We start from the raw sequence: 27551 nt of genomic DNA, 5'->3' as shown, positions 1-27551 counted from the left end.
GAACTGGCACCCCCCCCGCCCGACACTGGCACGAGAACCGGCATTGCCTCCCCCCCGCTCGAATCGGCACCCCCCCCCCCGATATCAGGCATCCCCCACCCGACCAACTTTAACTCACCACCCCCTCCCCCCGTCTGGCACCGGCACGCAGCCCACAGGACGTGCTGGTGCCGCTTGAAGATCTTCTTCCTGCCTCTGCCTGTTTTGAGCATGCATCTGTGCATGTTCAAGCCCTTCTAATTCTCCTCTTAAGTCTTAAATTGTGCTGCCATGTTGGTTTGAGTCTACTGTTGGATTGGTTACTGGATCTAAGAGGGAAGGAGTATTCTGATATAGCTAAAATTTAAAGAACTTTGATTGCAGTGTGAGTTGTAACTCAGGATTTAAGGCAATGCATTTTTCTTGTTCAGTATCCACTCAAGTGTGCTGAAGGATGGTGCGGATTTCCCTCAGACAAGCAGCTCGAATTTGTCGGAAGTAAACCTGGGACGTTTTGACTTTGAAGTTTCAGATTTTTTTCTATTTGGTTCACCTCTTGGGCTTGTGCTGGCGATGAGGAAGACTGTCTTGCCTGGACTGGATGGTAAGTGATCTCCAAAGGGAAAATGTAAAGGTCACTTGAGGACATCTCACACTCTGGGAAGATTTTGATATGCTATCTTTCTATCCAATCTTTTTTTTAAAAAAAATAATTTATATTCTGCATATCCTACAATTCTATGCGGATTACAAATTATTCAGGTACTCAAGCATTTTTCCCTATCTGTCCTGGTGCAATGGGGATTAAGTGACTTGCCCAGGGTCACAAGGAGCAGTGCGGGATTCAAACCCACAACCTCAGGGTGCCGAGGCTGTAGCTCTAACCACTGTACCACACACTCCCAATCTATAACTATCTCTGTGGTACTTGCAGCACCATATTAAAAATATCAGTCATATGATGCGGTTATAAATTGATGACATTGCATGAAGAAGGGACTTTGTAGTCCAGAACTTTGAAGCTTGAAACATAGTTGGCTTTATTAAAGTTGTTGCTTCTACCTATTTGTAGGTTTTCCTTTAGGTTGTTGAGATGTGATTGTTCGTGTTTGGCTCTTGGGACCAGTGTGTCCAATGGGTTAGTTTTGCAAATACCATGACAGTAATGAACTTTACTTCTAAGTCTCTCAGACTTACTGCAAATTCTTGCATCAGGCCAAACAGAGCTTCTTTCTGGAGTTCATAGGATATGATATTGTTACTGTGTTTTGTCTTGTGTTTATGCTGGAATGAATGCTTTAACATAGTGGGACGACTGAAAAACATGAAAATTTTGAATCTATCATCTACCAGTAGTTGTTTTTTCATCTACAAGGTGAGGCATAAAAAAGCAACCCCCTACAGTTTTTTTTGCTTTTTTTTCTCAGCAACCGCTCTGAATTTCAACAAGAAATTTTAGGTACTTATAATATGTAAGTATGGTGACTAATGACCCCTTTTACATGACGCAGCCCATTCAATTCCTCTGGGCTGTGTTGCATTTGCCGTGCTGGGACGTGCCACCACGGCTTTGTAAAAGGGGCCCTTAGTTGTCATACTTGGCGTATTACTATTAAAGTCCAAAAGAAAAATCGGGAAAAATTATACAAAAAACTGCTTTAGATCCCCTAAACTAAATACAAAAACAAAAAATGGATCTCGCAGTCAAAGAACAAATAAAAATGCATAATCGTGAAAGAAGGTGCTCAGTGAATGATATAAACCAGTGTTTTTCAAACTGCAATACGGGTACCCTGTTAGGGGTATGCGGGCTGACTGCCGATTCCTCCCTGCCACCCCCCACCGCCAGCTCCATTTAATTATCTCCTGCCCCAACACCAGGAAGGGAAGAGCCAAGCGCGTTAAGTGATTGCATGCTGCCAGCCCACAAGCCTTCCTCCCCCCCCAACATCAATTCTGATGTCAGAGAGAAGGTTCAGGCCCAGCAATTGCTGCTTAGCTGACCTGGACCTTCTCTCCAACGTCACAATTGACATCAGAGGGAAGGCTTGTGTTCCAGCGGTGTGAAATTGCTGCGTGCGCCTGGCCCTTCCCTTCCTGGAGTTGTGGAGGCAGAGGATAATTAAATGGAGGTAGCGGGGGTGGCAGCAGACCGGGGGAGGGGGGGAGGAGGAAGCAGCGACAGGCCGGCTTGGGGGCAGGCAGACTTCGGCGCAGGGCAGCTTTGGGGAAGGAACAAAGGCTGGAAGGCAGTGAGTGGGAGAGGGCATGAACTCGAGACATAGGAAGGAGAGAGGGAGGAAGAGGGCACTAACAGGACATAGGCATAAATCTATTAAAAATAGTGGAGTCAATCGCTGTTGGCCAATTCCTAGCTGATTTTAAAACAGCGATTGATTCACTATCTTCTTTGCATGCAAACTCCTGACTCAAACTGATTGAGTTGGGGCAGATCCCTGACAGTAGTGACAGGAGAAGAAGCCTCCTGTCACTACTGTCAGGGCTTCTGACGGCTTTTATACTTTTTTCTTTTTTAAATCGGGTAGATATTTTGCATGTTTTACACATGCAAAATATGAGCCCGATTAAAAAAAAAAAAAAAAAACAATTAAGAAAAGCATCCCCCACCCTCTCCCAAAAAGTGCCCGTTCCCCCTCTTGTTCTGGGAATTTGGGACATTCTAGCTACTGGGCGTCCCAATATCCTGGACATCCAGCTAAAGGTTAAAAAAGAAAATTTCTACACGTATGGTGGTTTGCCTTTTCAAAATAGGCATTTTCTTACTGCCAATTTTTAGACGTATGGCACTAGATGTCCAATCGGACTTAGACGTATGTTTTGAAAATGCCCCTCTGTGTTTCTACTTTTAGGGCTTCTTTTACGAAGCTGCATTAGCGGCTTTAGCGCACGCACCTTTTTAGTGTGCGCTAACTCCTGCGCTAGCCAAAAAACTACCGTCTGCTCAAGAGGAGGCGGTAGTGGCTAGCGCGGCCGGCAAATTAGCGCGCGCTATTACGTGCGTTAAACCGCTAACGAGGCTTCGTAAAAGGAGCCCTTAATATCATTTGTCATTCTCACTAACAGGTGACTTCAGGGAGACAGAAACAGGAGAAGATTAATTCTTTAATAAATCTTGTTTTGATGCAGATATGATTTTTAAAAGAAAAGGCAAAGACAGAAATATACATGAAATAGAAATTGTGTCCACACCCTTTCAGCTCTTTAAATGTCAGTTAGACATATCGAGTTATCATTAATTGAACCTATTATACAGTCTAATCAATTCTCTGTGGTTCCCATGAGAAAATGTTGACATTCTCTTCCAAGGGCCTCTCTACCCCAAGCCTGCTCCCCACTGCTGGTCTGGTCTCCCTTACCCTGGTTCTTGAAAACAACGAGTCATGTACGGTGTTAAATATATCCTTCTGCTTCTCTCTCTTTGGTCCTGCACAAAGGAAGTTGCATTAAAAGAGGTGGGACCAAGCAGAGAAGGACCAGGAAAGCTGGAAGAAGCAGTGCATTTTAATCATGGCTGATGATTGGTTGGTTTTTCAGGGACTGTGGCAAGAAGGGAAGGAAGAGGAGATAATGCTAGAGTTTGAAATGGGAGGAAGAGGGAGAGCTGCCGGACTCATGTTGATGGATATACTTATATATGCATAGTTGGCCATACAAATTAATATAGCTTTGTTCCACATCTTAAAACATGCTTTAATACTTGGAAAAAATCTTCTTTTTCTTTTAATTATTCCTAAATAGGCTATTACATAAACTTTTTGTAAAATGTACCATAGGTAAGTATGTGATTAGATAATGTCAAGGAAATTAGATGATTAACATAAGGATTTTATAGTGGAATTTAGAGTGTTTTAATTAGACAACTCTTTGAAGCAACTTATCTAATTACCTGGTTTGAAAACAAACAAGGGCTGTAGAGTTTTTGAATCCAGTATATTGTAGCAATTGAATTATCTAAAAGTCTGGAATGTGATGTATCTCATTAGCTAATTCAAGATGCAGAAGGCAGCAGGACAAGCAAAAAGCCTATCTGCTTTGGCAAACACACATTTGATTACTCACAAACTAAGCAGAATATATTAGGGTTCCAAGGTTGGGTAGTCCCAGTTCAGAGATCTTTGCTAATTGCCTGTTTTCTTTTTATATATATATATTTTTTTTCTTTATTCAAAAATCTTTTTATTTGTAACAACAAGCAAACATACTTGCACAAAGATTTGGAAATATCATCATGAAGTAAAATATAATTAATTAACATCAAATTTAGAAACCCTAACCCTCTTTCAGTTATTTCAAGTGAGTCCTCCATAAAAAAGGAGGTATTGATGCCCCTGTATAAGACTTTAGTGAGACCTCATTTAGAATATTGTGTACAATTCTGGAGGCCGCACCTTCAAAAAGATATAAAAAGGATGGAGTCAGTCCAGAGGAAGGCTGCTAAAATGGTGCATGGTCTTCGTCATAAGATGTATGGGGACAGACTTAACGATATCAATCTATATACTTTGGAGGAAAGGCGGGAGAAGGGAGATATGATAGAGACGTTTAAATACCTACGTAATATAAATGCGCATGAGTCGAGTCTCTTTCATTTAAAAGGAAACTCTGTAATGAGAGGGCATAGGATAAAGTTACAAGGTGAAAGGCTCTGGAGTAATCTAAGGAAATACTTTTTTACAGAAAGGGTGGTAGATGCATAGAACAGTCTCCCAGAAGAAGTGGTGGAGACAAAATATATATATATATATATATATATATATATATTGCATACCACTGTGACTTGCATAAGCCAAGTGGTTTATCACATTTTAATAAACCTAGCATAATGCTAGCCATGGTTTAGATCTTGTTTTTAGATCAAGCTTTTTTTTTTTTTAGATCACTGCTTATTGGTACCCCAGTTGTGTCAAGAATAGGATATTTAGATCATTTCTTGATTTACATTTGTTTTAAAAATGACCAGGCCAAGTCAACATTAGTGCTAAAGTCACTTGTGTTATTAAAGTCCAACCAACTTTTGAGTTAACTAACCTGGGTATGACCTGGGTAACACTTTTGATTTTTCCTGATGATTGTTCTACTGATGGAGCATTTGGATTGGAACAAATTGCTCCACTGGAGTAAAATTGTTAAGGGTAGTTATAATTCTTGCCTTTGAAGAAATGCCATATTGTCTGCTTTAAGGCTTCTAAGTTGTTTGTATTTGTACATTCACCAATTATGTACTGCCTTTAGATAATTCTTGTTAACTGCATCAAACTTCATGGTACATTGCGGTATAGGTAAATAAAATTTTATGTTATGTCATGAATTATAACAAACTTGGAGAAAGTCTTGCAATCCAGATGATTAAGTTATAAAATTAAATTCACATATATAACAGTCTGTGAGGTTTAAAATAAGTAAAGCTTTGAATAGGCCAAAGGAATTTTTTCCATACTGTCTGCTTCTTTTACCAGAAAAGATTTGTCATTGTTAAGTGTAGGTTCTGAAGTAAAGGATTTGGAGGACTTTTGATTGCAAAAATGCAGCATTTAGAACAGTTTGCCACTTTCATTTTGAGCACTTAGGCCCTGATTCTATAAATTGTGTCTAACTCCTTCTATAAATGTCTGTAAAAGTTAAGAGGTTCATAATCGAAACAGAAATACGTCTAAAATCCCGCACAAATCAGCACTTGGACGACCTAAAACACAGGTTGTCCAAGTGCCAATAATGGAAACTGGTTTTTAGACGTATCTAGAGGCATTTTAGGCCTCTGACTGCCACTGAGCGTCTAGAGCTAAAAGGGGCATTTTTAGAGGAGTGGTTAGGGTGGGAGGTGGGCGGTATGTGGGCCAACCAAACTTAGTTGTCCTGCAGTGATAATTGAAGGTTTCACAAGACTTCCTGGATGGAACTTATATGTTGTGACTTAGGCGATCTAAAAACAGGTCTAAGTGACTAGAAGTTATCCAAAGTGACCAGATAATCACTGTGGACTCAAAGTACAGACCTCCACACACTCCCCCCAGTGATCACTGACCTACACCGCCATACAAATTGGAATAAAAATGTACACACCTGCCTCCAGAACATCAGCACCTGGCTTAGGAAAGCCTAGTAGAGCTGCACAGAGGTGGCTTTAGTCAGGGAGTGAGGTGTGTGGGGGGGAGGGGGGCTAGTGAACCATAGAGAGATGGACCCAGGCTCATAAGCCACTCTAAGCACTGCATTCATGGTGAAAAATATGAATGCACCAAAAAAACCCAAACCCTACTGAACTGCCATATAGGTGCCATCTGCAGCCATAAGGGCTATTGGAGTGGTAGACAGGTGGGTATAGTAGGTTTTTGGGGGTTCACCATGACCTGGTGAGATGTTTATGTGGCACCCTTTTTGTGAAGTTCACCTCAGTGCCCTGTAAGGTGCCACTAATGTTGCCATGTCTGGGTGGCCAGTCCATCATTTTGCTGGCCCCTTCCACATCCAGAAGGTCTGGTTCTAGGCGTTTCAGACTTGGATGATTTTTTGGGACGAGAATGCGGTATAAAGATAGACGACTTGGCAGTCTGGACGATCAAACGGCTGGACGTAGAAGTATATGATTTTCATAAAAATATATATTTTGGACGTATTTTTTGAGAATGGACTTTAGGATGCTGCAGACTTTGGGTGACTAGCGCCCTAGGCCCAAAACAGTTTTTGAATATGTCCCTCCACGCTTATACTTGATTTTAGCCGGTCACTGTGCCAGCTAAAAATTGGCTAAGTTTATTTTTGTTAGGGGTTACATTTTCAGCTACTCTCTGTATATCTATTTCAAAAACTTATTTGTTTTTTTTTAATAAAAATATTTGAGGCTCTTTTGAAGATTTTGGCAGGAAAGGACCACTTAGCTCATGTTGCTTGTTATGCTATCACAAGTTTGCTTTTTTTTCCCCCCTTCCTGCCTCTGTCACTAAGGTCCCTTTGTGTGTCCCCTATTTTTCCATAAATTCTGCCAGTGGCTTGACTCCTGTAATCTCTGCTGAAGTCCATTTCAAATGCTTATCATTCTTTCAGTAAAAAAAAAAAAAATTCTCCCATTCCTCTTCAGCTTTCCTCTCTTGTGATTCATGTAATGATTTCTTGTTCTCTTCACTCTATGAAAAATGCTACTCTCTTTACCTTATTGAAGGCTTTTAGATAACTTGAATGTTTACATCATTTCTCTTCTTTCTCTTCTCAAGTGGACCTGTGTATCTCCTTAACTAAAATGTGTTAAAAGCTTATTTTGAAAGATTCACTTCTAGAAATTGACTGGCAGGGGTCAATTGTGGTCCTGTACTTCCTTCTCATCTTTTTCTAAGTTGACATGGTTATTGTGTTTTGAATCTTTGTAAATTTAACAAGTTATATTCTGCTCAGTCACAAAGTTTTCAGCGGTTCAATATAGCAACGCAATACAGTGCAAAACACATACATCCCAATCAAAGATTTATTTTAGTTGCAGTGTTCATCAAAGGCGAGCTAAAAGAGCTAGATTTCCATCAACTTATCCCAATCAATATCTCATTTTAATTACAGCGTTCATCAAAGGGCCTGTCAAAAAAGTAATGTGTTAAGTTTTTTTCTTAAACATGCTTGTATTTTGTATTTGTAATGTAATGTAATTTATTTCTTATATACCGCTAAACTCCGTTAGGATTCTAAGCGGTTTACAGAAAAATAGACAATAGGGTGCATTAAAATTATAAGTAAAATAGGTACTTAGAAATTCTCTTACTGTAACGAAGGCTCTCTCAATCTCTGAGGTAATGAGTTTCATAATATAAAAATTTGAATTGTGATATTGATATAATCATACCACTGATATGAGGGGTCTTCCAAAAGCTTTTTGATGACTTTATCTTAATGCACGGGGCAGTTTTGGGGCAACAACAGCTGAAACTTGCTTAGTCATAACTTTATATACAATGTACAAAAGTTTGTATTAGACTTAAAAATCAATGGGCAACCAATGTAAATGTTTTAGAGCTGGAAAAATGTGCTGAACCCAATTAAAGTCCATCAAAAGACACACCACAGAATTCCTGGCAACCTGTAAAGCCTGCACTAGATTTTTAGGCATATCCGTCGGCAAGCTGTGCATGGAATGAAAAATTTCCAAGCAGCTCGGTAAACCAACGCCCTCTTTTACAAAACTGTACTGCGGTTCTTGGCACCGGCTGTGGTGGTAACAGCTCTGATGCTCATAGGAATTCTATGATCGTCAGAGCTGTAACCTCTGTGGCCGGTGCTAAAAACCACGCTAAGGTTTTGTAAAAAAAAAGGGGGGGGGAATCTTTAACAGTGTCTCAAAAAGTAGTATAATGTTTACAGATGTCTATTAATTTAAAATATATCAAAAAATGCTTAAGGGAAAAAGAACAGGATGGAGGCAAGAAACTTTATATACTCCTAAATATCACAATATTAATAAAATATTAAAATATTAATAGTGAAAACGGGGCTCTCGGTGTGAGGTGATAAGCTCTATACAGTGAGTACAAAGTTCACTAAAAATGCTTAAGTAAACCTTGGCCAGAAACTCCACGTTTCAAGCCACATGCCATCATAGGCTACTCCAGCTGGGTGTGCTCATACAGTGAAAGCAGTGATATAATCAATGAACAAATTAATTTAAATTCAATAAAGAATATTTCAATATTCAAGTTTATTAGCTATTTATATACCACCTATCAAAGGTTATCTATGCGGTTTTACAATCAGGTACTCAAAGCGTTTTCCTTATCTGTGCCGGTGGGCTCACATCTAACGTACCTGGGGCTATGGAGGATTGAGTGACTTGCCCAGGGTCACAAGGAGCAGTGCTGGATTTGAACCCACAACCCCAGGGTGCTGAGGCTCCAACCACTGCACCACACGCTCCTCCTCAATAAATTCAATAAAGAATATTTAAATATTGAATTTAAATTAATTTGTTCATTGATTATATCACTGCTTTCACTGTATGAGCACACACAGCTGGGGTAGCCTAAGATGGCATGTGGCTTGAAACGTGGAATTTCTGGCCCAGGTTTACTTAAGCATTTGAGTGTTAACCTTCCTAGATATGATCTAGCCCAGGGATCTCAAAGTCCCTCCTTGAGGGCTGCAATCCAGTTGGGTTTTCAGGATTTCCCCAATGAATATGCATTGAAAGCAGTGCATGCACATAGATCTCATGCATATTCATTGGGGAAATCCTGAAAACCCGACTGGATTGCGGCCCTCAAGGAGGGACTTTGAGACCCCTGATCTAGCCACTCTTAGCATGATTCACTTAGAACTCATATGGAACTAGCAGAATATAAGTAACTGTAACACACACAGGGCCATTTCAACAGCACTCTTTTCTCTAAATGTTGGCCCTGATGCAGTCCTTGTAGGTCGCAACGTGGCCAACGTCAGGTACTTTTAAGGTCATTTTAGTTGCATGATTTGAATAAAAGATTTTATCTGCATACCGTTTGGGATCCACTTCTTTTTCTGTCTGCATTGTTGTTGATTTAGAAGACCTCTGGTATATCAAAGGACTTTTACTGTACTTTTTTCTCTCTTCTGTGTTCATATTAAAAGCCTGCCCCTTTCTTTCTCACTGCAGCTTGTCAGACTCGCCCTGCTTGCAGCCAAGTTTATAGTTTTTTCCACTCTGCTGACCCTTCTGCCTCCAGATTGGAGCCCCTGTTGGAGAAATCGTTTCACTTGGTGCCTCCGTTTAATGTTCCACGCTATCAGAGGTTCCCACTGGGAGATGGGAAGTCACATCTACTAGGTAAGTGCAACCATATTTTTATGTATTTCACCTGCCAGGAAATGCTGTCTAATCAAATGGGTTAAATGGTGTGGTAGCCTTGTTAGTCCACTTTTAAAGGTAATTAATTAATTATTTGTTTATTTGGTTTATTTTATGTTAGTTTGGTTCGTCCTCCTTGACGAGCTCAGAACAGGTTTCAAGATAATATACATACCCCCTCCCCCTTTTACAAAATTGCGCTAGCAGTTTTTAGTGCAGGCCAGCGTGCTGAATGCTCTGCGCTGCGCTTGATGCTCATAGAGTTCCTGTGAGCGTCGGGAGCAGCGCAGATTATTCAGTGCGCAGATTATTCAGTGCGCTAAAAACCACTATCACGGTTTTGTAAAAGGAAGGGGGTGGTAATTTGTAGACAAACAGATTGTGGGTTTACATGTGTACAGTATATAGGTAATATATAGACATAAAACAAAGCATAAAGGAAAAAAATACAATTCCCTTTTTATTGGACTAACTTAATGTAGTTTATGATTAGCTTTTGAAGGTAACCCCATTTTTCTCAGATCACTCAAAGTAATATATAGAAATAAAACAAAATAGAAAGAGAATAAAATGATACCTTTTTAATCTGACTAAATTAATACTCATATTTTTTTAAATTAACTTTTGAAGGTAATCCTTCTTTAGATCCTAAATAAGCAAATGTGGGCAAATATCAGAATGTATGAATGAAACATAAATGTATCACAGGAAGAAGGACAGGATGGTAAGGTGAGAATTAAGGAGAGCTGGTGGGTTGGGTGGGAGGCAGGGAGAGATGGATGGGTGATCAGAGCATGGCAAAGCAGTGTAATTTATGGCTTGTAATGCTAGAGGAAGCCAGATCTTTAAGTCCTGTCTGGCTAGTGCCAAAATATTTCATCATTTTGATTTCAAAGGTCTTGCGTTGCTGGATTGTCTTAAAATTTCCTTTTAGTATTCTCGCCATAAAATCAGTGATGGCAGTGTTCTGGTTTTGTGAAATACTGTCCCACAGAGGTGACATCCTGGTTGGCATTGCACTGTTTAATATTATATCTGTGTGAATTGATTCTTGTCTTTAGCATCTGGCTTGTCTCGCCAGTATAGCACTCATCACACTTTTTCCACTTGAATGATATATTCCACATTTGAAAATGAGCATGTGTAGAATCTCCTTATGCTGAAGGTTTTCCCCATGTGAGTAACTTGAATTCTATGAAATATAATATAGTAGATGACAGCAGATAAAGACTCGAATGGTCCATCTAGTCTGCCCAACCTGATTCCATCTAAAAATTTGTTGGGGGGTTTTTCCCCTTCTTCTTAGCTATTTCTGGGCAAGAATCTAAAGCTCTGCCTGGTAACTGTTCTTAGGTTCCAACTACTGAAGTCTCCGTCAAAGCTCACTCCAATCCATCTACACCCTCCCAGCCATTGAAGCCCTGCCCAGCCCATCCTCCCCCATATGGCCATATACAGACACAGACCGTGCAAGTCTGCCCAGTACTGGCCTTAGTTCTTCAATATTTACTATTATTTTCTGATTCTAGATCCTCTGTGTTCATCCCATGCTTTTTTGAACTCCGTCACCATTTTCCTCTTGACCACCTCACTCGGGAGCGCATTCCAGGCATCCACCACCCTCTCTGTAAGGAAGAATTTCCTTACATTGCTCTTGAGTCTCCACAGTTGGCACAGTTTGCGGTTTGGTATATTGCAGAGACATGGGCCATTTTCTTCTTTTTTAGCTTCTACCGGGTGCTTGCTTTTCACAAATTTTTGTTTAAAATTAAGTGGTTTGTTTTGTTTATTGTGACATTTTGGTTAGATGTTGTCTATGTATGTTTATTTGGAACCAGCTTAGATTTTTAGGTGGGATATAAGTCTTAAAATAAATGAAGAAATGAAATATTCTTAGAGAGATATTTTCCACGTACGTGAATGCCCAACTTCAAACCAGACACCATCACATTTAGGCACCATTTGATAGATCGGCCCATAGCTGGACTATTGACACCATACCCCCAGATTCTATATACGGTGATTAAAGTTGCGCATTGCAGATATGCATGCGCAATTTAATTGGTTAACAAGCCAATCAGAGCCAGTGATTGCCACTTAACATGCAATTGCCAGCATTAATTGGCATTATTTAAAATTTATATGCACAACTTGCTAAGCGTATTCTATAAAGTTGTGTGCGTAGATTCTGTTATAGAGTACACCTGATCCATGCCTAAATTAGGTGTGGACATTTACAGAAGATTTTAGTTGGTGTAAATAACTGCTCCTAAATTGTAGATGCAGGAATGGGCGCTATGCATATTCTATAAACTGTATCTTACTCTCCTATTATTTATCTTTTCTATAGCGCTGCTAGATGTGTGCAACACTGTACATGAAAACATTCAAGATACAATCCATGCTCAGTAGAACTTTCAACACAGGTGTCAGTCGGACCTCGAGGGCTGCAATCCAGTCGGGTTTTCAGGATTTCCTCAATGAATATGCATGAGATCTATTAGCATACAATGAAAGCAGAGCATGCAAATAGATTTCATGCATATTCATTGGGGAAATCCTGAAAACCCAATTGGATTGTGGCCCTCGAGGACCGACTTTGACACCCCTCAAACAGACATACAGGACAAGTAAGGGGTTAGGGAGTTTCTTAAGCATGGACACTTTACAAGCGAGTGGGGGGAGGAGTTAAAAGCAACCTTGAAAAAGGTCGATTTGAATATTGACAGGGACAGAGCTTGACATACTGACTCAGGCAGTCTGTTCCGGGCATATGGTGCAGCAAGAGAAAAGAAACGTAGCCTGGAGTTGGCAGCAGAGGAGAAGGGTACAGATAAGAGACACTTGCTTGATGAATGGAGTTCCCAGGGTGGAGTATAGGGAGAGATAAGAGAGGAGAGATATTGATGAGGCCGAGATGTGGTTTATAGAATAGTGCTAAGCATGGGGAGTTTTTATTGCGGAATTTTTTTTGTCACCATATGTAGAATTACGTCCATTACATTTGCGTATGGTACCTAGATGTTGGGGCTTTGTTTATAGAATTGCTCCCAAATACAAATAAACTGATTATTTTATAAACAAATTTAGCAAGAAAGCAGTTCACTTGGCCCATATCCATATATCTGGTTGAGAAAATCTTTTCACAAGATATATGAAAAACCTGTAGAACCTTATATATAAAAATCTAAAACACATTTTGATATTAATCGAGAACATGGCAAGACATTCAAAGCCCATTTAGCACGCGAGACTGGAAGTGGAAGATAATGTGGAAAATGGCTTTTGTAATTACAGAGTAATCAATCTAGATGATGCGCAACCTGCCAAAGGCAATATTTTGGAATGAGTTTTAAATAGCATTATTTTATTGCTTTGAATTCGACTGAAATCAGAACAGTCAAATTATTCATAGACTAAGTGGAATGTTGATGAGGTAAATATATATATATATATCACCTCATTTGTTACACATTCAATACATTATACTAGGAATTACTGAAATGTAACCAGGCTTTAAAATTAATGTATGTGGTGCTAACTGATTAGGTCAAAGGCAATCTGCAGTGATCTGAGCAACAGTCAGAGGACTTCAAGACGTAGAGAAATGTTGCCTGTTTATAGAGAACTGTATAGCTCCCAGGCCATAGCTCTTACCACTTCTTGCTGGGGACAGACTGAGATAGTGTTAATTTTACTAGGTTGCCACTAACTTTAAACGTTATTTTATATGATGTTTTATATCTTGCCAAATCCTCATTAGAGTTCTAGACGAGTTACAAGCAACATATTGCTACCTAGAATTCTGTATAGAGTTAAACATGTTACGAAGAATTATACATGCTATAAAGAATTATATACAGTACGCTACATAAAATTCTCAAATAGTGCATACAGTATGACGTGATATATCAAAGATAGAAGCTAACATTGTCTTTGTTTTGGGTGACTTCTATTATTAGTCTGAGTCTCTTTGGAACCCTGGTAGGGATTTTTTTTAAAAACATCTTTTTAGATTTTTGCAAAACAGTATATATACTTTGGATGTGAGAATTACGATAGGAAGTGGGTTCCACACTTTTGCTGTTTGATAGTTGAATGATTTGCTGTGAGATGTCTTCTATTTTATATCTTTCAGAGTTGGGAATAATAGGATCAGGCTGTTAGAGTTACGTTGATCAGCAGATCTACTCAATAGTTCAGTAAATCTGGGGAAGCTATTAGGGACATCACCATATAACGTTTTAAATGCCAAGCAGAGGGGGGCGCTAGAGTGCCCGATGGAGTAGGACATAGTTAGCACGAGCTCCGTGGGGAAAAATCTTTGGCGACTCCGGAAACCGACCCAAACGCCACAATTATACTCACGCCGTTTTGGTGTGCCCTGTGAAGTATGGCTACGAATAAATCAACCAAAAGAAAGAGTGTGGAGCCTTCCACTCCGACTAAGGATGGATCGTCGAGGATCGAGGAAACAGCTACCGCCGCCATCTTGGACGAGCTGCGCTCGATAAAAGACCTGCTTGTGGACACAAAGCAGGATATTTCTGAGGTAAAATCTGATTTAGCTGCACTTAAAGCCGATTTTGCAGCAGCCAACTCGAAAATAGATGTTATTGATAGCAGAGTGAGTGTGACTGAAAACGCTATCAAGACCCTGCAACGGCAATCAGCGCGCATCGCCATGCTTGAGCGAGCGCAGGAAGACGCTGACAACCGCGCACGGAGGAATGGGTTTCGAATTCTAGGCCTTGCAGATGGTCGTGAAGCTTGTGATTTGATAGACTTTCTGGCTGTGTTACTGCCACAAGTGCTAAAAATGAATGACGATACTAAATTGGAGTTTGAGAGTGCTCACAGGCTTCCACATCCACCTAATCTTCACAGGAAATATCCCAGACCTATTTTGGTGACGATGATGAAACATCAACAGGTCTTGAAAATAATGCAACATGCCAAGATGCATGCTCCGATCACCTTTGAAGGGGGAAAACTACTAATCTTACCAGATCTCACTAAAGAAACAGCAAAACGCAGAAAACTTTTGCTATCCTACAGACCCCAGCTTAAAACTATGGGAGCACGCTTTGGAATGTTATACCCGGCTCGTATGCGTGTGACTTACAACAATTCAACAAAAGACTACCATCTCCCATCAGATTTAGCTGATTTTATAGAGAGTGTCAAACCCACCTCTATTGATAAAACTTGAGATCATTCAGTGTTTCCCTCTATATCTCAATGACTGAATTGCATATGCATGGTTTCATATTGTAAGCTGCTTTTATTGTATTATGCATTGGATTATTCTGTCTAACTTTTATTCAATTGCAGAATACTTTCCCGGAGTCTCACGTGATGAAGGAGCTGGGCTTTCTGTGTTTCTTTTTCCTGACAGCCTTTAGACCCACAGTGTTATTTGCTTGGTTTTCAGGGTGCTTTCTGTCATTGCAGTTTATGCTGTTGTTGTCTTTCATACTTACATGGCTTGTTGCCATTATGTTCTTTTCTCACACATTATTGTCATGTCTTTCAATATTGCTACTACACTTTACTAGATGTCAGTGTATGTGGATGATGATTTCATTACTGCATTTACTATGTCTCTAACTTGTTTATCTTTAAATGTGAAGGGTTTTAATAATCCTGTAAAGAGACGAAAAATTTTAAACTATACAAATCAATATTCGCCTGATATAGTGCTCTACCAAGAAACCCATTTGAATAGCACAGAAGCACTTAAAATTACTCCAACATGGGCTTTCTCACCTTTGTTTTCACCGGCCATTGATAGGAAAAATGGGGTCATTACTTTGCTCAGACGACGCTCAGATATTTCAATTATTTCCTCTGCTGCTGATTCTGAGGGCCGCTGGATTAAGCTATCTATTCTAATAGCGAATAATCCACTTCATATCCTGAATGTCTATGCACCTAACAAAGACAGTCCTTCTTTTTTCACCACTTTGACAGAAGTAATTACAAGCTTTGGAGATCAACCTTGCATAGTAGGAGGGGACTTTAACATAATTCTTAATCCTGACAAAGACCGAAAATCTCAGTCATCATATAAAAAGCCCAAATCCTGGTATGTATTACAGGACCTAATATGTCAGCTTAAGCTCATAGACCCTTGGAGGCTGCTACATACTAATGAACAAGCATTCACGTTTTTCTCACCTCCACACTCGTCCTACTCGAGAATCGACTATTATTTGATTAGTCATTCACTGGTTCACAAATTGATTTCAGCTGACCTTCATCAAATACTCATCTCAGACCACGCTTCCATATCATTGTCTCTATCTGATGTTGCACTATCACATGGAAAACCTTGCTGGCGTTTTAACTCTTCTATGCTAACCGACCAGCCATTTATAGAGCATATACACAAATCCATAGTAGAATTTTTTGACTTTAATCCGGTTGAGCTAACTTCTTGGCAGATCACATGGGATGCTTTCAAATCCTACATTAGGGGTATCATTATCTCTTATGCGGCCAAACAACGCAAGATGAATAAATCTTCTCTACAAATACTGGAAAATCAGATTGCAGATCTAGAAGCCTCTCATTTAAAAGACTTGTCGAATATGTCTATACTAGAAGAGTTGAGAAAATTGAGATATACATATAATTTAAAACTTAGCACTGAAGCGGCGTCCGAGGTCTTTTTACAGGCAGCGCATTATTATGCAACTTCGAACAAAGCTGGTCATCAACTTGCTGACTACTTAAAAATGAGATCTGAAAGAACTAATATACCAGCAATTTGTACTGCTGATGGTACTACCCTATTATCTACGTCAGATATCTGTGACTCATTTCGCACATTTTATAAAAGTCTTTACACCACGGATGCACCAGATGAATCATCCATCCTTGAATACCTAAAGACTCTGGATGGACCCAGGTTGGAGTCGAATGATAAGGAATTATTAAGCCTGCCAATTCAGATTGATCATCTCAAAGACGCCTTAAATGGTATGGCTAAACGTAAATCTCCCGGACCAGATGGACTCACCGTAGAGTTCTACATCGCCTTTCAAGATGTCTTGTTGCCCTTCTTGCTTCGGTATTTCCTCCACCTTATTGATATGGGTTCTGCGTCTGGTACCTTTACAGAAGCCATTATTATTGTACTGTTGAAGCCAGGAAAAGATCCTCTTTCAGTTCAAAACTATAGGCCATTATCTCTTATCAATGTCGACGCCAAAATATTCGCGAAAATTCTGGCTAATAGGCTACAACAAGTTCTGCCTAAAATCATATCTACAGATCAGAATGGATTCATGAAAGGGAGACTAGCAAGCGACAACACCAGACTCTTCTCTCACGTCATTTCGTGTGCTCCAGCACAACTGTCACCGTTTGTGAGCATGGCCCTGGACGCTGAAAAGGCGTTTGACCGTGTAGAATGGTCATACCTATTCCATGTTCTCAGTTGGTTTGGCTTTCCGGAAATTTTTCAACAAATGATTAGAGTACTCTATTCCAATCCATCTACTAGACTGCGGATAAACAATGTACTATCGACTGTCTTCACTCCTACTAGAGGAACAAGGCAGGGGTGCCCGTTGTCGCCTCTCCTTTTCAATCTGGCATTGGAACCTCTCCTCATCAATATGCGTACTCAACCAGATATTATAGGATTGAAAATAGATGATCTTCAGATAAAACTGTCAGCTTACGCAGATGATATTCAACTGTACATCACTGTGGAGTCGTTGCCAGCTGTCTTACGTTGTATTGAGGCCTATTCATGTGTATCGGGATACAAGTTGAATTCCTCTAAGACGGAAGTCATGTCACTTAATGATCAACCCTGCAGTGACTTAATCAATAATTTACACCTCAAATACACTCCTACCAAATTGAAATACTTAGGGGTGTTATTTGGTACATCGTTAGAAGAAACGGCTACACTTAATATTGATTACATCCTTCAGATAATACAATCAACGACTGCTAAATGGACACCCTTAAAACTTTCATGGTGGGGTCGGCTGGATTCTATAAAGATGGTTCTAGTCCCTAAAATTGTTTATGTGCTATCCATGCTGCCCTTTCTTCTGCCTAATCCTGCTTATAAACGGTTTGAATCACTCCTGGTTCAATACTTATGGAACAATAAAGTACCTCGCATAGCGTTGAAAAAATTGAAATGTACTAAGGAGAACGGGGGTGTCAACTTTCCCAGCTTATACGACTACCACATTGCCTTCTTATGCAGACAGGGCTCCTTGTGGCTTCTGGACTTAAATACACAATATTGTCCGGCCTGGCTCAAATTGGAACACAAGTTGTTTAACAAATACTATCTGACTTATATTACATTTGCGACTCCTGATATCAGGATTAAACATAATCATATCTTAGCTTCCACTAGGACGGCTCTCCGTGAAATGGATTATCATGCTCCGTTAAGATGGAATGACACACTTCATGAACCACTCTGGAGAAATCCGCATGTACCGATACAGGGGCAATATATCGAGTGGAAATCGTGGCGCAAGCGCGGAATATGGGCGCTTCGACACCTGATGTCTCTGGAGGACTGTACAAAATTCAAAGACTTTGATGATCTATGTTCCTTATTTTCATTGGACTTCTCTCAGCATTATCAGTGGATACAATTACGTCACAGCATAAGTGCATATCTACGTAATACCCAGCTTTCGGCTGAGTCTCCGTCCATTCTTATATGGGCAACGGAATTACTAGATCAGCCAGGTCAGGCATCTTATTGGTACAAATTCATCCACAGTAAAAAATTTTTACCACCCATTGCTCTATATGATATTTGGGCTATGGATACGCTGACTGTACCTGCACCACCATCTTGGAGAAAGAATTGGCTGTTGTCTTTCAAAGCATTGAGATCCTCAACTATAATGCAAACAGTATTGTTTCTTTATCATCGTGCCTATTGGACACCTGTAAAACTAGCTAAAATGAATAACTCAGTATCTAACAAATGTTGGTCTTGCCTTAATGGTATAGGTACTCTAAACCATATGATATTCCAATGCCCTCACTTACATATGTTTTGGTCTGATATTTGGACGATGATCTGCAAACTATTACCCATTTCAGATTCACTGTCTTATGCGATTATTATATATGGCTCTTGTGCACTACAGGTTCCTTTAGATAAGTTTGGAGCTAAATTACTTAAAGCTCTATTGTTGTTAGCGATTAAAACAATATTGTCAAGTTGGAAAGATTTTTCCTCCTTGAACCACAATATATGGTGGAACACTGTATGCTTATATTCTAAATACGAATATGTTGCTGCAGAGAAAAATAATACCCTTTCACACTATCGTACTGTTTGGTCACCAGTTTTAGACTACTGTAAAAGTGGCTGATACTTAATGTTCACTGACATGATAATGGTGTTCATCTCAATCGTTATATACTGTAATGACATTTTACCTTGTGAATGGTTATTGTAAGTTTTGTTTTTGTTCTGATTTATGAAAATAATAAAAATGATTGAACTTAAAAAATAAATGCCAAGCAGCATAGTTTGAATTTTATTCTTTTTTTTTTCTATCAGTAGCCAGTGTAGTTCTATAAGCAGTGGTGTGACATGATATAATCTTGATTTGTAGTATATGAGTTTTGCTGCAGTGTTTTGTATCAGTTGTTTTTTCATTAGTTTCATGGAGATACCTGAGAGTAGAGTATTGCAGTAGTCTAGTAGTCACAGTATTGTTGACTGCACTAGAATCCTGTAGTGATGTTAGAAGAAGTACGATCTTACCATATGGTAAGATCCTTTGATCTTACCCTTCGTAGTTTTTGTAGTATAGAGGAACAACCTAACAAATGGGTTCTCACTCTTCATTCAAGCTAGAGAATGACATGGAGTATGAAGGAATTGAAGAGGGGCTTAAAAACTTTGCTGTCTCAGCGGGCATATGGAGAAACATAAATATCAAAGGGGTCCTTTTATTAAGGTGCGCTAACCGATTTAGCGTGCGCTAAAGATTAGAGCATGCTAAATGCAAAGACATCCATTATATTCCTAAGGTCATCTTGACCTTTTGCGCGCGCTAAATCAGTTAACGCACCTTAATAAAAGGAACCCAAAATCAGCTGATATTACTGTGGTCTGTGATTTACTTTCTAGATTTTATTATTGTTGTGTATTTTGTTAATGATGATAATTTTATGGGTGTTAACTTGTGCTCCACCTAGAAGGTTTGGTAGGTAGATTATAAATACTTTATAGAAATGAAGAAATAAATAAATTCCCGAGTACATGTAAATTAGCATTGGATTTCCTTTTCTTCTTAATCACAGCTGAATAATAATTGGTGCAAATAAATGGGAATGTTCTTGTTTTTAATATTAGGTGTGAGTGCATGCTTATATGTTCAACCCAAGTTACTGAACCAAACGTTGGCTATTTCTGACTTAAATAGATTGATTAAAAAGTGGTATTCAAGATTGTTTGGCTCTGTTAATATATCCACAGGCAGTCTAACCAATGGCCATAGCATAAGATAAATAATTATTTTTCATCTCATTTTAGCTTTGGAACATGTGATTGCTGTCACACTGAAAATACAATACAGTTTAGGAGTTTAACAATGTGAGCCTTAAACCAGAAAAAAAATGATTGTTTGTATTCTTTTGAAATATGCAGCTGATGCTATCCAGAACCACAGCTCTGTGCTTCTAGAGAATGGCTCCACCAGCACGCCCACTTCTCCGGACATGTCGGCTTCCCCTGGCACACTGCAGACCCAATCGCTGAGGAGGACCCGGAGATCAAGCCTTATGAGCATGAACAGCGAAATCTCAGGGTCGTTGGAGAGCTTGTCATCAGCGAACATTGCCAACAGTAAGGATTGCCCTGCGATATACTAGTTCTTGTTGTATTGTACTTTGTGGGGCACGTTTCTTTCATAAGGACTTGACTGAGGTTTCAGCTTTACCTTTGCATGTTCTCTCTAAAGACACTTGGATGAAATGCTTGGTCTTGTTACTCTTTTTGATGTGTAAAATATCATATATGTATTTGATGGGGTAGAGAGGATGAAGCGAAGTACTTTGTGCCAGAATTAAAACATAGCACATAAAGGCCTTTGTTTTGTCACCACAAAATTCAAACCTATAGAGTATAGAGGCTACAGTATCTTTTCATCTTCACTAATATCTTTCCCTTTTTTCCCTTTGTATCAGCCCTTTGCATCTTCATTTTTTTTCTCCTCATCCAATCTCTCTCCCACATTTCGTATTCCTTACTTAACTTATTTCTTTCTTTTTGCCCTCCCTTGCTTAATGTATTCCTTCCTCCCTTCTCTGTCTCCATTTCCTATAATAAGTCAGTCTACAGTGTTCCCCGGTCATTCACGGTTGGCGGTTCGTGGTCCCAGTCATTCGCGGTATTTTCCGACCGTGAACCGCCGACCAGGAGGGGACAGCTGGAGAGGCAGAAGAGAGCAGCCGGAGTGCCGGTGAAGGAAATCACTTTGATACGTAGCTCCTGATTTCCTTCACTTGCCGGCGCTCCATCTGCTCTCTCCTGCCTCTCCCGCTGCCCTCTCCAGTCTCCCCCATGAAAAACCGTATTTGCGGTTTTTCAAATTTGCAGGGGTTTCTGGAACGGAATCCCCGCGAATGTCGGGGGAGTACTGTACTATATTTGAGCAACACACTTAAGCTGTTGATGTGTGGGATAATCATAAAGGAATCCTGTATGGAAGGCATACAACCAAAGAAGTTTAGCAATGATTAGATTGCAACACTAGAAATTGAGAAGCACAATCAAATGGCAAGGACAAATAAAGTAAATATATAGTATCACATCATATATTATGAGTTTATCTTGTTGGGCAGCCTGGATGGACCATATGTCTTTATCTGCCATCATCTAATATGTCAATATAAGAACATAAGAATAGCCTTACTGGGTCAGACCAATGGTCCATCAAGCCCAGTAGCCCGTTCTCACGGTGGCCAATCCAGGTCACTAGTACCTGGCCAAAACCCAAAGAGTAGCAACATTCCATGTAACCGATCCAGGGCAAGCAGAGGCTTTCCCCATGTCTTAATAACAGACTATGGGCTTTTCCTCCAGGAATTTGTCCAAACCTTTCTTAAAACCAGCTACACTATCCACTTTTACCATAACCTCTGGCAACTTAACTATTTTCTGCGTGAAAAAAAAAATTTCCTCCCATGGTTTTAAAAGTATTTCATTGAGTGTTCCCTAATCTTTGTAATTTTTGACGGAGTGAAACATCGATCCACTTGTACCTGTTCTACTCCACTCAGGACTCTGTAGACTTTAATCCTATCTCCCCTCAGCCGTCTCTTTTCCAAGCTGAAGAGCCCTAACTATTTTAGTCTTTCCTCATACGAGAGGAGTTCCATCCCCTTTATCATCTTGGTCACTCTTCTTTGAACCTTTTCTAGTGCCACATGGCAAGAAATAATGTTGGGGAGAGGGTGCAGCCTGATGCTCTGGGGATAGCAAAGTAACTCACTACACAAAGGATGCTAAAAGACTAGAGCTGGATTCTCAAAACTTACTGTGCCTTTAACAATGGTTGCTAAACCGGTTTCATCCAGTTTAGAGTGCCAGTATTTTACTGCCCGATTATCAGAACGGCTCACCATGGTCTTTTCTGAGCTTCCTAGCAGCCTCCGACTCTGCCATGCAAATGTAGTACAATGAGGTCATTACTATTAAAATGGTTGTAAAATGGGCTCATTAATATTTAAACGAGCACTCTGAGTGATTCTCAATCATCGCTGGGTGATCCTCCAAATGAAGTGCTGGCTTTTAATGGCCAAAAAGTACTAACTGGTCCAGGAGTGCCGGTACTGTAAAAAGTGTGTCTTGGGCACGTGCTTATGGCTGTGGCTCATGATAAAAAAGTTTTTTAAAACACTATTCACGTAAATTGTAATAATAAAGTGATGGGGAAAAAAAGTTCTCAAAAGTATGTATCTCGAGCACATGTAATAGAGTGTATTAAAGGCATGTCGTATATGAGCCGACAATTGCACCTCACCTCCCTTCAGCTTGGAGAAGAGACAGCTCAAGGGTGATACTATAGAGGTTTAAAAAAATAATGAGTGGAGTGAAAAGGGTAGATGTAAATCGCTTGTTCACTCTTTCCAAAAATACTAGGACTAGGGGACATGCGATGAAGCTACTAAGTAGTAAATTTAAAACAAACCAGAGAAAATATTTCTTCACACAATGTGTCATTAAACTCTGGAATTTGTGGTTAAATTAGTTAGCTTAGCAGGGTTTATAAAAGGTTTGGATAATTTCCTAAAAAAGAAGTCCATAAGCCATTATTGAGTTGATTTGGGGAAATCCACTGCTTATTCCTAGGATGAGCAGCATAGAATTTGTTTTGCTGCTTGGATCTAGCTAGGTACTTGGGACTTGAGTTGGCCACTGTTGGAAACAGGATACTGGGCTTGATGGACCTTCAGTCTGTCCTAGTATGGCAATTCTTATGTTTTTATGTCCATCCAATAGTACCGATGCACCTATGATTGACACAATGACGTAGTGTTTGCTGGTAGCTCTCCACCCCTCCCATCCACCCACACCTCTTTCCGTTGACTATTCTGCATATATGCCGATCGCTACCACCAGTGACTGATCTCATGTAAATTCGGAGCACCTCCACGAACCTCATTTGCATGTGCAGTTCTTCGAGAATGACTTGTCTTTTTTGGCCACTACAGTGACCCGTCAGATTTTACCAGCGATATTAGAGAATCTAGCCCACAAACATATCAAAACCAGAGATTTTTAGAAAGTACTGTTCATAGTATTTTCTAAAGGTCTCTGGTTTTGATGGTAAAGTGATCCCTGCTTGTTGCTGGGGTTATTTTTGCAGCTATAACGCAACCTGCAGTGTTGGTTTACATAGTAATGAGCAGCTTTTCATTTATTTGCATGTTTTGAATATCATTGCTATGTCCGCCTCATCTTCGACCTCAAAAAATATGACCACATAAGCCCCTATTACACTAAACTCCACTGGCTGCTGGCGGAGGCAAGGATCATCTTTAAATTTGCCTGCCTCTGCTTCAAGACCCTAGCAGGCTCTTCACCAATCTACCTATCTGAGCATCTCGAAATTGCAGGCCCCTCTCGTACACGAAACACTTACCTGTTTTCCTTTCCTTCCCTGAAGGGCTGCCTCTACAAGAAATTCCTCGATAGATCCCAAGCGGGCAAATGGAACAAATGCCTTACAGCCCTCATCTCCAATTCCCCCCCCTATCAAATGTTCAGGAAGTTAATCAAAACTTACCTTTTTGACAAATTCCTCTAACTTTTCCCCCCCTCTTCCCTGCCTCCTCCTCTGACCTCGACTTACCGCCAGTCTCTCTGACTCCTCCAATCTTGTTTGCCACTAAAAGGCTTAGCAAAATGGATCACCCAATCCAACTAACTATCCCGTCTTCGTTACTCCTCATACTAAATGCCTCTGCTCTACCATATCGAACATCGCCGTATGTAACATCGCCGTATGTAACTCACAGCAAATGTAACTTCATTGCAAATGTAACTTTGCTGTAAAAACAACTTCACTGTAAATGCAGCATCGCTGAAAATGTAACTTTGTTGTAAATGTACAGTCTCTTCATCTGTTAACCGCATAGAACTTCCATGGTAATGTGGTATACAAGAATAAAGTTATTATTATTATTACCCTGCAGTGACCTAAATAACTCTGTTATGGCACTTCAACTTGCCCTTTAATACACATTAAGGGGCAATGAATGTTGGGTTATTACATTAAAGCAGTATGATACTCCCCCCCACCCCTCCCCTTTAGTCATCTGCCTGTCCTAGCAACTCCTTCATGGGATTGCACTTGAGAAACTTCTTAGTTTTTTTTGCATCTATGGAGTGATTCTCAAAATCTCTTTTGATCTGTCTTGCTACTTTATTCTTGAGTTGGAATTCTTTCTGATTTTTTTCAATTAGATTCACGTTCCCTTGTCTTAAAATGTGTTTCTTTAGCTTTAATAGCCTCTTCTATTTCACCATTTAACCATGCTGGTAGTTTGTCTTTTCTCCATCTTTTTCATGCATGGAATACATCTGCTCCTGGCTTGTAGGATTATTTTTTGGAACAGTTTTCAGCTGCAAGCAAACTTATATCCTGGTCAGCCCCTTCTTTTGTTTTACGTATTTCTAATTTCCTAATTTTATCATAGTCCGGTTTTTTCAGTTAAATGCAAGTGGGCCCTTCACATCTCTCTCTACTGCGGCGAGAAGTGCATCCTATAGGCAGTCAGCCGGCGCCAGCATCTCTCCTCCTCTCCACACCTCTCCAGCACCCTCCCCCTTCCATTGGCGGTACAGCTGGAGAGCATCCACGTATGCAAGGACATCGACATCACACATGCACGTTTCTTCATCGCATCGACGTCTGTGCATTTCCAGATGCTTTCCAGCCGCGGGCCCTGCGTTTAGTGTGCCGCAGCTTCAAAATGTTTGCGGCACACTGATCTAGTGAATATGTCAAATTTGATCATATTAAGATAATTATTGCCATGTGGAGCCACTACTATAGCGCTGAAGGGCGTCAGAAAGAGATCTAGTGTAGTTCTGCCTCTTACTGTGCCTAGGACCAGCTGCTTCCTCAAGCATTCATTTATGGCATATAAAACATCTCCCTAGCTTGTCTCAATAATATGTTTACCCAATTAAATATTTTCACTGGGGTAACTGAATTCTTCTGTCAGAAAACTATTTTATGGATAAGAGTGGTAATCGATCACAAGCCTACCTAAAATCCACTCTCTTCTACTGAATGAAGGGACTATATTTATTTAAAAAGTGGAGAAAAAATGTAATTCAGTAGAAGAGAGTGGGTTTTAAGTAGGTTGGTAATTGAATTCTCCCATTATTATGTTACCAGTTGTGTTGACTTTCCTTATTCTCTAGCATTTCACCGTTTCCTCACTCTGGCTAAGTAGATGGTAGTATAATCCCACTGCTATATTCTTCCCCTTTTCACTGACCATGTTGTTTTCTGCAAAGGACTTTTATCCTGCTTGTATCTCTGTTATCTGTAACATAACATGAATTTCCCCCTATCCTTTCAATATAAGTTTTAATTTGATTTCATGAATCCCATTCCTTCCACTAGGTTTCCAAGATGTCTATTGTGTGTATATATATATATATATATATATATATATATATATATATATACACATACACATATATATATATATATATATATATATATGTATATATATATATACATACACATTTAGTACCATATATTCTAATTCTCCAATATATTTTAGACTTCTGGTATTCACAAACAAACAATTCAAAGTCTCTTTTTTATTTATATTCGCAATCTGTCTAGCAGGAATCATTTATATCTGTCAGCTGTTTATTGAATTAAATATCAGCTACTTCAGTCTTAATGACAACTTCTCCATTGGGATTTCCTAACGTTAGTCCTGCAGGAAGTTGAAGTGGTTGAAAAGTCTCTGTCATGGAAACTAGAGAATGACACGGGGACAAATTTTTTTCCCGTCCCCACGGGAACTCATTTTCCAGTCCCGTTCCAGAGAGTTCTTTTCCTGTCTCTGCCCTGTTACTGCAAGTTCTGTCCTCATCTGCACAAGCATCAAACACTTTAAAATCATAAGTGTTCGAGGCTTGTACAGTTAAAGCAGAGCTTACAGGAATGGGGCAAAGACAAAACTCACAGGGATGGGATGGGAAAATTGAGTTCCTGTGGGGACGGGGAAAATTGTGTCCCCGTGTCATTCTCTAATGGATACCTTTCAATTTAACACTGGAGGAATCCCAGGCATTGAAGCGGTTGCAACAGAATGCCTCCGTAGATATCAGGAAAGGAGACAAGGGAGGTGCAGTTGTCTTGCAGAATATGGTGGAGTATAAAAATGAAATTTATAGACAACTGGCTGATGCCACCTATTGTGAGGTCCCTAATAATCTGTCAAATGGGATTTTTGCTGAGATTTTGAAACTGACAATGCAAGATATGAAACAAGGATTTTTTAACAAAAGCTGAGATTAAATATTTGCAGTACACTAAGTTCATGATTCCAGTGTTATACACGCTTCCTACAATCCCACCTGGGTGCCCTATCGTCTCTGCACAGGACTCTTTACTGGAATGAGTTTGCAAATTTGTTGATTTTTTTCTTGATTGACTATGTGAGTTTTATTCCTTCATATGTAAGAGACAGCACTCATTTTTTACAGCTATGACAAACAATTATTTTTTGTTTGATGAAAAATACTATATTCAAAGAAGAGTAGTGGCTATTGGTGCCTCGTTTGTGCCTTCAATTGCCAATCTTTTTATGGCCAATTTTGAGCGCCAGTGGATGTATCCCTCTCGGTGGTTTCCACATGAGAAGTGTTGATGGAGATATATCGACAATATATTTATGCTTTGGATGGGAGCAGTGGATTCTTTAGTATTGTTCATGAAAGAATTGAATGGATGTCACTCTACCATCCGTTTTGAGATGCAATACCATGAACACATATTGAAGTTTCTTGATGTGCAAGTTTATCAGCGGAATTTTTTTTACTATGGCAGTATATCAGAAACCTACCAATTGTAATACAACATTGCATTTTTCTAGCATGCATCCAAGGCATATGTGTAAAAATATTGCATTTTCTCAGTTTTTACATGGAGAATACGGAGAAGGGGATGGCAAAGTTTAAAGCAAGAGGTTGCCCTTAGTCTCTTCTGTG

The 27551-nt window shown here is 39.7% G+C and overlaps 1 protein-coding gene across 9 annotated transcripts in view; it reads left to right on the top strand.

The window, feature by feature from the left end:
• The window catches only part of PITPNM3 (PITPNM family member 3), a 407952-nt gene that overhangs the window by 296948 nt on the left and 83453 nt on the right, over nucleotides 1–27551 (top strand). For all 9 annotated transcript variants that reach the window (XR_004537058.1, XR_004537057.1, XM_033921390.1 and 6 more), the window contains 3 exons: nucleotides 411–583; nucleotides 9605–9775; nucleotides 20454–20651. Coding sequence is in view for 7 of the 9 variants with exons in the window: in XM_033921390.1 (XP_033777281.1) it covers nucleotides 411–583; nucleotides 9605–9775; nucleotides 20454–20651 (542 nt within the window). In the remaining 2 variants the exon portion in view is untranslated. The remainder of the gene's footprint in view (nucleotides 1–410; nucleotides 584–9604; nucleotides 9776–20453; nucleotides 20652–27551) is intronic.

Source organism: Geotrypetes seraphini, chromosome 15, assembly GCF_902459505.1.
Source record: "Geotrypetes seraphini chromosome 15, aGeoSer1.1, whole genome shotgun sequence".
Lineage (NCBI taxonomy): Eukaryota > Metazoa > Chordata > Amphibia > Gymnophiona > Dermophiidae > Geotrypetes > Geotrypetes seraphini.
This window is presented reverse-complemented; position numbering and strand designations above follow the sequence as displayed.